General features: G+C 38.0%; 1 protein-coding gene across 1 annotated transcript; it reads left to right on the top strand.

The window, feature by feature from the left end:
- The first annotated feature begins 1,651 nt into the window (after positions 1–1,651).
- On the top strand, positions 1,652–10,432 carry LOC311260080 (uncharacterized protein). Its single transcript, XM_084357592.1, has 12 exons — positions 1,652–1,742; positions 2,704–2,896; positions 2,980–3,090; positions 3,180–3,236; positions 3,354–3,524; positions 4,090–4,209; positions 7,141–7,314; positions 7,420–7,530; positions 7,866–7,922; positions 8,549–8,710; positions 9,824–9,940; positions 10,113–10,432. Exons 2-12 carry the CDS (start codon positions 2,726–2,728, stop codon positions 10,182–10,184), a joined length of 1,323 nt encoding a protein of 440 aa, XP_084213718.1. The 5' UTR covers positions 1,652–1,742; positions 2,704–2,725; the 3' UTR covers positions 10,185–10,432.
- Positions 10,433–10,751: the final 319 nt, after the last annotated feature.

Genomic DNA, 10,751 nt, shown 5'->3' with positions numbered 1-10,751 from the left:
TCAGCTAGTTAGTTCGATTAGCGTGCATCTAGTGGTCCAGACTGGGAGCTCAGAGCACTCGAGGATCGCAGGAATGTTAGCTGCTGTAAGCTAGCTGGTTAGCATGCAAACTTTGGTAGATATCTGTGAACACAACACATAAATGTCATAACATCAAAACTGTTATTTCTTCACATTCTGTTGTTAATCATAGGTTCCTTGTTGCAGCTTTAAGTAAAGGATCTGAATTCTCCTTCCACCATCCAATTTCTCTGGTTAGACTTTGGAGAAGTCATGAACTCATAAATTGTTCAGCCAATTGTCTCTTCAGAGGAAGTGAAACTGTTACCAGCAAAAAATCAGCCACACAGCAGTGTGTAGAGGACATTTACCTTTCTGTCCCAGTCCCAGTGGCAAATAAATGACTTTAAATCTGCCACACGAAGCCAAATGATGCTTATTGTCTCATTTTTATACAATGTTTCAAGTTAAAAGGGGAAACTTGTGGCAATCTGAGCGTCAGTTACTGAATAGAAACATGAAAACTCATGCAACTGCTGAAGGAGAAACTCACTGTGACCTCCTGCACAGTTTCCCGCATCTGCATATTGCTGGTTTTGTCATCCCTCTTACTGTTCACATTTTTTTCTTCAGTTCTCTGGAAGAGCATAACACTCACAGACTATGATACTTTTTATTTCCACCATCCGCTCAGCCTTTGGTGTTCTATGTCACGTTTCTTCTGGTTGGGACTTTCCTGCTTGCTCATTGCACAATCACACGAGGCCTGTTTTAGCTCGCTCATACCAAAAGATTTACTGTAAATCTGTTCTTTGCTCAGCAAGATTCTGTCTGTCTGTTCGTCTGGTGTAACTTTGGATCAACTTCATGTTTCCTGTAAATGTTCTGCACTTGTTGCACAAGTTTTAATTCTAAAACGATGACTAATATAAAAAAAACAAAACTCAATCTTAAAAGAAAACACTGATCTGATGTTCCTCTGAATTCAATTGGTGTTCACATACTGGTGCGTAAAGCCTCTGTGTCTCTTGGCAATGTTTAATGTCCAACTGTGGTGAAAGAAGACTGTTGGTTCTGCTGACACTGACAGAAAAAACTGCCCCCCATAAATGTAAACAGTGCCATCGAGGCCACAATAATAATATTAATAAATATTTGTTTATAGAGCGCTTATCAGACCGAGGTACAAAGTGCTTTACATGGATAAAATCAAATCAAGTAGACCACAAAGATAGATTATATTAGGATTATAATAAACGATAAACAACAACGTATTAAAGCCAATAAAATAAGCATGCTAATCAGATAAAATCAGAAAATACTTTCCCTTAAAAGTACTTTTTTTAGATGTGATTTAAAAGAAGACACTGACTCGACCCACCTTATCACCTCGGGCAGGTCAAATTTTATATTGAAGTTGAGTGCAGCCAAAGATGTGAGGATTACCTTGTGCACAGTGACGTCTAAATCAGGAAGTAGCTGACCTCCATCATGTCATATTATTTGACAAATGCAACACATTCTACAAACTATAAACGATAATTTGTGCTTTTCCCCTTCTCAATATTACCTTAAACAGCTCCCTCCAGCATCACTGATTTGCTTTTGGGGGGAAATGGGACTTTTATTTTGAAAACAATTTGAATGGCCTTGTGGGAAGTAACATTTTTTGCTGCTGCCAGATGAACTGCTGCTGGCAGAGGGACCAGACTGAATACATTACAGCACTGAATCATCAACAGGTGAGTTCTCATGTGTTCTTATGAGAACTTTGTAAGGTGAAAACATCTTGAATAAGCTCTGAACTAGGTGTTGTGGATAATTTTGAATAGTAAAGTTTGCAAGTTTGTACTATGTTGTATTGTTTCTGTTGTGTGAGTGAGGTGAGTTTTGAGATATCTGAAAAAGTGGTTTAGAGGAAAACTAAAGAAAATGCAGCATTTTCTAAGATACTGAGGATTATCTGAAAAGAAAACTAAACAACCCATTCAGATGAAGAAACTTTTTTTTTTTTCGTCTTTGCAAAAGTTTCAATAGATTCAAATTATAATACATTTTAACATAATAAAAGTACACCGTATGACTATATGATAAATATTTAAATAAATAAAATTTGCTGTATGTAAAGCACCTCCTGAAACTGAAACAAACAGTGCTTTTACTTTGGCAGCTCAAGCCACTGCAGCATATTTTAGGACAATAAATTTAATCTCGCTTCCTTAAAGCAAAACCACGGCTGTAATACATCTGCATATTTGGATTTGATAGGGTTGTTGGTCGATACCAGTGACTCTGTTTGCTTTACTTTACTGAGACTTCAACACATTCAAACACTGACCTGTTCAACCCTCCAACACAGACGCACGCAAAACAAAATGAGCGACTTAAAGGATAAGTTCACCCGAAATATTTTAAAAATATGTCATCATCTACTCAGCCTGTGCCGATTGGAAATCTGGTCAATTTGGGATCTTTGGGCTGCCGTAGACTTGCGCAAGTCCCCATCTACTCCAATTGTTTAGGAGAATGTTACAATGATGTTTTGCTGCTGAATTTGCAGTTTTGGGTGAACTTATCCTTTAAGAGCTTCAACCAAAAGTCAAAAAGCACCATAATTCAAGGGGACAGACTTGGAGAAGAGGAGACACACCAATCTCTACCAAAAAAAAAAAAGAAATCAAAGTCTGCCATTTTATGTTTCAGGTGTGTGAGCCGGACAGTGAAAATGCCCAAACCTGTCACCAAAACCAAAGGAGTGACAGTCATCTCTGTGGCAGCTGACAGTACGAGCATGTTTCCACCACTGAGCCGGATCCTGAAGGCTGTTTGCTTCAGTCCATTGCGTTGCTCGGTGTACCAGGGGCTGATGGACACGAGCATCGCTCCAGCTCTTGGGGTGAGAGGAATTAAAATGAATGTATGCAAATACAACTTTGAATGTTAAGATGTTGAGATTGAAATGTTTTGTATCTTTTACAGGTTATACAGATCATGGTGGGCCTGTTCAACATTGGACTTGGACCAGGACGAACAAGCACAAATTCTGGGGATTTGGCCAGTTTGGGAGCCGCTTACTGGCTGGGTGCTGTGGTAAAACTATATTATTGGTAATCTTCATTTAAACAAATAAAGTTTCTTCTCCATTGTTGCTGATATGAGCTGTCTGCTTTCATCATCAGTTCATTGTAACTGGAATCATGTCCATTTTGGCCGGACAGGTCCCTTCTTCCTGCTTGGTAAGTCAAGTAAACCAAACTCCATTGACTAATTAAAGGGCATTAACACTGCACTGTAAATATGATGATGTGTTTTCTGTTTTTGGGACTTTTAATTGAAGACCTCTTTCCTCTCAGGTGGGCTTCACTGTGTTTATGAACGTCTCTGGAGCCATCTTTGCCATCACCGCCGTCGCGCTGTATTTTATAGACCTGTCAAATGCCTCTTTCCTCTGGATGTGTGACCAGAGCTGGAATGATGCTGACTATTATGAGAACCACTGCATAAATGTGGCGCTCTATGCCCAGGTACGTTTGCTAAAGTTAAACTGGAAAATGCAGTTAGACAGCGGTGGAAGAAGTATTCTAGCTTTTACTTAAACATTTTACAGGAACATAGAGTAGTTATGAAACAGTCCCATACGCCTCTATATGAAGATTACCTTTTTGTGTATGTTTATTATAGTTTTTCTTAATACCTGTCACTATGTTGGAGTTAGACTTATCCAGGTCAGATAGGTAATAAATTAAATTACTTTTTGTGGATGAGTGCTGAGGATGAATTGAGGAGGAAAGAAGCATCTTTGCGCAGCACAAAAACAAAGTTTACACCCTTGTCATCTTTATTTCCACAGGATCCACTTCCTTTTAAGTATCAACACCATACTGTGAAAATATTAAGTCATGCATTGAAATGTAACTGTATGATTCAGGAAAATGTACCTAAAGTATTAAAAGTGAATGGACGCATTGCAGAAAACTACTTTGAAAGTACTTACTGTTTGCGAGCTTCTCTGCACTGAATTGTAAGAGTCAGCATGAGTTAAAATAATACTTTAATGTTTCTTTTTTAATTGAATTTCTCATCCATCAGACTTTGCTGACTTCCATGGACACCACGATGATCGCCATGGCTGTTATTCAGCTCGCCGTCAGTGTTAGGGTTGCTTACCTGGGCATCAAGGCGTTGACCAGTGGGATGACAAAGGAAGAGGTATGAGCCAAGAAGACAGTGTACACATGTGTTAGAGGGCAGTGAAGTTTTCAGGAAGTTCAAGTTAAATATTACAAGCAGTAAAACAACTACAGTAGTAGCAGTAGGAAGAACAGAAATAGACGTAGTAGTAGGGATAAAACAAGTAGCAGCTGCATTTCATGCAATATTTAATACTTGTAGAGTTCTCAAGTTTATCCTGTTTTTGCTTTTTATGAAGTTAACCTTTTTTCTGTGCAAACAGGGCTGCAAAGATGTTGAAGACCAGCGGCCACAGTTGAAGGAAGTCCTCCTGATGAATCCTGGTGCCTAAAATCATTTCAGCATGACTATCAACATGCTGCACATCATTGTAATACTTGTGCTTTTACATACAGTACACTTGCAGGAAGTGATTAAAAAAAAGACACTAGCATTTTTTTTTTGCCAATCTTTGTGTTTTTTCTACCTGCTGGTGAAATGATCTTTTGAAATAAACTCGCTTGAATAAACCATTTAAAATGGTGAAAGCTGTCCAATGAATGAGTTTAAGGTTGTGATATTTTACTGTTGAAATTGAGTGTATTTTCACTTCTACTTTATATGAATATGTATTATGAAAATTCAGCATTTATATTCAGTAGCTTAGTAAAAAGATTTGGCATTGGTTTGGAGTCACTGGGTCGCATGGCATGGAAGCTATTGTGAAAAAAAACCTCATTGTCTTCTAAAAGTATTTTTGCAAAATAAATACATAACCAATCAAAATAAGTGTGCTACATTAAATCAGTTTATTATTATAATTTTTTATCATAATTTCCACTAATATCATCAAGTCAGGATGAAGAAACATTGTTTTCGTGTAAATCAAACAAACAATAGGGTAATTTATTGATGGTCCCTAAATCAGCCTCTTGGGCAGGGCGAGCTTCTGGGAAGCAGCTAACCGCCCTCCTGCTGCCAACACTGGGTGAACCTGAGTAAGAGGCGCCGCTGGGTGTTTCCGGAGTGAATGTCCGTCCAATATCCAACCTTAACTAACTTCACCTCGGTAATATACGAGGGAAGTATACTTTTACTTTTGAATGGACACAGAATATTGTAAAACTAACTGAATTTGGATTGCAGGTCAGTTATTTATAATATACTTACATTGTGATGTATCTATATACTCAAGTAAAGGATCTAGCTAATTCTTCAGCCACTGCTAGTTATCATTTTTTTGTGCAAAAGGAGTTTTAAGAGTTAAATTTGATGATGACGCTTTTATTTTGAAGAAATCAAACAGAAAGCAGGAAGTATCAGTTTTGGAGCTGCTGTCTGAACTCACAGTGACAAACTGACCGTCGCACTTTCAAGTAGTCTTCAGCCACAGACCAGGTGAGTGCTCCACACTAAAAACACACAACTCCTACAGATATGAACTTAACAATTAGACAGTCTTGACTGGATGATGTAGTTGTAGCTTGTGTGGACCAGGATCAGAACTTTATGTGTGCTCAGCTCCTTTGCATTTAAAATTAATGAATTGAACCCTGAATCCTCATTTTTGTGAGAGCTTTTATCACATCCTGTTTTGTGTCAGCTTCAAGATCAGAGGTTGAGGAGAAAAACACAAGAAGTGCAGCGATCCCACATGAGCCTCGCAGCTGCATCACTGTTACTTTTGCTGAAAGAACACCTTATCACAGGTGTCACATACCTCAAATAAGTGCAGGTTGATATAACTGTGAGTGCTCTTCAGTGAGTCCTCAACTTCCACTTGGTTTCATTTCCACATATGCAGGATTGTAATGTAATCTAGTTGCAACTAATGATTATTTTCATTACTGACTAATCTGCTGAGTATTTCCTTATTTAATAAAATGCCAGAAAATAGTGAGAGATGTTGTGTTTTATTCTAACAGTCCGGTTGCTTTACATGTTTTTGTGTTCACCTTGAGTCTCTTTGTAGTCATATGACTGTTGATTTGAATGTGTGGTCGTTCTCCGTCTCTTTGGAGTTGTTTTGTGTCTGTCTGTGGTTGTTTTGCATCTCTTTATGGTAGTTTTGACACTGTAGTTGTTTTGTTCTCTTTGTAGTCTAGATTTGTGTCTCTTTTAGTTGTTTTACGTGTTTTTGTTGTTGCCTTTTGTCTCTTTGTAGTTATCTTTCTAGTTGTTCTGTGTCTGTTTTTGGTTGTTTTGTGTTTGTTTGTGTTTGTTTTGCATCTCTTTTTGGTTGTTTTGAGTCTGTGGTTGTTTTGTGTCTCTTTGTAGTCATATGTGTCTCTTTCTAGTTGTTTAAATCTGTGTGGTTGTTCGCTGTCTCTTTGCAGTTGTTTTGTGGCTGTTTTTTTTTTTTCTTTTTGCGGTTGTGACTTTGTTTGGAGGTAGGGCAGACTATAGACTATAGTCTACCTATCGTCTTAGATTTTTTGAATATTGTTATATCGTGATAAGTAAAGCGACGCAATTTGATGAACTTACCAGACGGTTCTACTTTTTCTAATACCTGCCTGTACCCACCAGTATTTATCAGTTATCTCATCGTGTTATTATTTTGTGAAAGTACCAATAGTCATCCCAACAATATTTCGCAATGTCAGTATCATTATCAAAGTAGGGCCCATTTGGTCAAAAATATTGTGATATTTGATTTTGTTACCCAGTCCGAACATTTATAAAGCGTTTTTGGGAAGATTAAAAAATATCAAGGTATATATTATTTACCGCGATACAGCCTGAAAATATTGTGATACTATTTTATGGCCCAGCCATAGTTGAAAAGTGAACATGTTGACGCCATCACAACGTGGTCTCTAGTTTACGTTCAGTTTCCAGCTAATTTTTTTTTTCATTATTTATGATTTGTTAATTTTATTCTTACCTCTTTTAATAAAGAGGTGTGTACTCTATATTCATCTATCTAACCACCTGTCCCAAAATCTCCGTGTCATGTTGCAGGTGTGAGAGATGACTGTAACTGCTTTCAAACAGAAGGGAGTGACTGTGGTCACTGTGGCGTCTGACAGTAACAGCATGTTACCACCACTCTGCCAAATCCTCAAGAGTCTTTGCTACAGTTCAAGGTGCTGCTCCGTGATAGGGGGGCTGCTGCAGACCAATGTAGTATCAGCGCTTGGGGTGAGAGAAATAGACATTTATGCATCCACATGCAGTATTAAGTGGTGGTTTTAAGAAGTTAGAAGTGTAAAACAATGACATTCAATTGTTTCTAATCTTTCACAGGCGATAATGATCATGGTGGGCCTGTTCAACATTGGACTTGGGCCAGGACGAATGAGCTACCATCCTGAAGATTTTACTCGTTTGGGAGCTGCTTACTGGCTGGGTGGTGTGGTAAATAATATTGTTCTATTGATATTAGATCGGAAGCATGTCTATTTATTATTTTGTTGAACATTTCTGTAGAGTATAATGGCCGGATCAGGACTCTCTCTGATGTTTTTGTAATGCTTTACTTTTTCAAATGCGAGCAGGATTTCAAGGCCGTGGGATTTCCTGAATAGAAATCTGCTGTTTCTAGAGAATAACATTGCTTTATGAGGAATGATAAATGGAAATATTACTGGTTTTACATGTATTTGTTTCCTTTTATTCTTACAATTCTTATAATATAGTATTGTCCATTTTAATGATTAATGTCACTAAACTGTCTGCTGTCCTCTCTTCAGTACATCGCAGCAGGAGCTGTGTCTGTTCTTGCCAGCTGGTTCCCCTCTCGTTGCTTGGTAAGTAAAGACTAAAGGCCTTTTCAGACATGCACTTCTTAATGGTAGGCTGATGGCAATGTAACATGTTAGTTTAATAAATTCAGTATCTAAATCAGCAGGAGCAGCCAATTTTGATTTATTGATGAGATTCTTCGCACATTAGATTAACAAGTAAACCCTATTTTTCCCCTTGCAGTCTGGTGGGGAATAAAAACATTAAGCATGTGAGCACATAGGAATTGATCAAGAGTCCTGTTCAACACTTCCACACCGTCTGATATTATTAAACAGGGAAAAGATTACTCCTCTAATGACGTTAAATGGCGAAATTGTTGAAAAATCTACTGGGGATGTGAAAGAACAAAAAAAACTTCTTCCTTGTTGTCATGAGATTTTCATCTCCCTCACTGATTCCCACTTCCTCTTGCGGCTCATTACCTAAACGTCCACCCATATCTGAATAAAGCTGTAAGGAAAATTAATGTGAAAGACACCGACTGTATGTCTAAGTGACTAAAAAGGTATAATTTCAACAGATAGATGAAGTTAGAAATGTTATGGATTCTGTACTTTAAAGGATTTAGGACTCAAACATACACTTTGTCGGAGCACTGTCCAAAGAATAATGGAGTCTCTCCTCTCAGGTCGGCTTCGCTGCGTTTGTGAACATAATTGGATCCATCTTCGCCATTGTTGGCATTGTGATGTATGCCATTGACCTTAGTGAAAGCAATGTTGGCTGGATGTGTGACTGGGACGCTACTGGTAATCCTGACAGATGCAAATTTGTGGCGTACTTTGCCCAGGTAAGTTTGCTTTTAAAGGATAAAGGTGGTTTCATGATATATTTTTCATATTTTCAGTTTCTCAATACTCAACTTTTCTACTCTGTTGCTCCCCCGCCCAATCCCATTGATTCATACTGATGACATAATTCAAAAAACAATGCACAGATAGTTTCAATGCACAAACAGGCTCAGCAGTTTCTAAAAAAACAAAAAACTGGACCTTTGTTAAATATTTTGAGTTGTGTACTTGATCCCAAATGTCTGGGAATGTTCAAACCCTGAGAAATCTGAAACTTATTCAAGGTAACAGTAAAGGGATGGAGTCAGAGAGTGAGGAAGGAAGCTAAATTTAACATTAATAAAACAAAAAATATCATGTCAGATAGATTTTCCTCAGCGATGGTGTGTTCACCGACAGCAGGGTCATTCGTGTTCATTGGCCTTACTAGTGCAAGTGTTAATCCGTAAGATTACTTACTGTACATTATCCGTAAGATAGCGAGCAACGGCACACGTCGAGGGTGTGTGTGTGTCTGTGTTTGAATTCAGGTCAACTCTCAATGAACTTCTAGTCAGCAGTCAACATTACAGAACATGATGAGCTGACTGTGGCGGTCCAATCCAAAGATTTCTGCTGCAGTCAGGTTGATTAACGGGAATGAAGATGAACCCACTTTGTGATCCTAAAACTGCTTGTACTCTCGGAAAGTTTGTTCTGTACTCTAACCTGTACCTCTCCTGTGTTTCAGTCTTCCTGCTGTAATAGTAAAGGTTTATCTTATCGTATCTTAGCTTAGCTTAGCTTAGCTTAGTTTATCTTAACTGCAGCAGGACAGATGTGGATGTCGACTCAAAATACACAACATTGTGTATCTTCAAGGAATTTAATCAACAGCGTGGCTTTTCTAATTATATAGTTTTTAATAATTTATGAACAAGATTAAGTATATCAGGTCACTTTGGATAGGTTTTGGTGACAATTACAAAAAAAGTTTTTAAAAGTTTTTTGTTTTTTTTCTCAGCCTTACCCTTTAATGTCCAACTTGAAAACACAATCATACCATATATAGCTTTCAGTCTGAAAAATGAAAGTGAATTTGTTCTTTCTGTTTCATTTCTCGTCTTTGTCAGCGTTTGTTGACAGGCATGGACGTCACCTTGATCGTGATGGCTGTTCTCCAGCTGTGTGTCTGCATTAGCTTTGCTGTTCTTGGCATCAAAGCTCTGTGCAACATCAGGGAGGTCGAGGTATGAATCAAGTTCAACACACCGCATCAAAGTGATCAAGAAGTGTGTTTTAGTATAATAGCAGAGGTCGTAGTAGGTGGTCAGTAGAAGTTATAACTGCTAGGTTACTGTTTAAAGTGTTAGTATGAGATGATTAAGACTATTAATACTTTGAAACTTTGTTCTGTGTCAGCAGGGTGACAGAGATGTTGAGATTTACCAGCCCGTGCTGCCCGAAGACGTCCTGACCGGTCCTGGTGCTTAAAATCAATCCAAACACAAAACTGTGAGAGCACGAATAACCAACGTGTCCATATAATCCTTACATGTATCAGATGAAAATAATCAAAACTGCTTTTTATCACAAAATCTCTTCAATTTTATACTAAAGATTTCAATCTAGAATCCCAATGTAGTTTGGCACAATGTGATTGGAAGTGTTATTAATCCTTTTTATATCAGTTAAAGTAAACCTGCTTGAATAAAGACGGGGAGAAGTGGTGGTAGCTGTCATTGTTTTTGTGGGTTTTTTTTTTTATTCATGTCAGCATGGATGTCACTGGGTAATGGGAAGTATGAGTGCGATATACAAGAAACAATTGGCACATATTTAACTGTTAAATCAAACCCATAGATGGGGCAGTATCATTGTTGTTGCTGCTAACTGAACAGACAGGCGGTGAACAACCAGTGTGTCGCAGTTAGAGAGAGTGTTTAACCAGGAAGTAATCGAAAACAAACAAAGTACAAACAAACAATGTGATCTTAAGGAGAGAGAACTGGGGTTATGAGTATTAACAGTAATCATGTTTTTAAATCAGAGAAAGTCTGA

This window comes from Pagrus pagrus (assembly GCF_965226575.1).
Source record: "Pagrus pagrus genome assembly, chromosome: 7".
NCBI lineage: Eukaryota > Metazoa > Chordata > Actinopteri > Spariformes > Sparidae > Pagrus > Pagrus pagrus.
This window is presented reverse-complemented; position numbering and strand designations above follow the sequence as displayed.

Coding starts and splice junctions, on each gene's coding strand:
- LOC311260080 (XM_084357592.1), top strand. CDS start 2,726: ATGCCCAAACCTGTCACCAAAACCAAAGGAGTGACAGTCATCTCTGTG. Junction 3,091..3,179: donor CTTACTGGCTGGGTGCTGTG/GTAAAACTATAT, acceptor TTTCATCATCAG/TTCATTGTAACTGGAATCAT. Junction 7,315..7,419: donor ATGTAGTATCAGCGCTTGGG/GTGAGAGAAATA, acceptor AATCTTTCACAG/GCGATAATGATCATGGTGGG.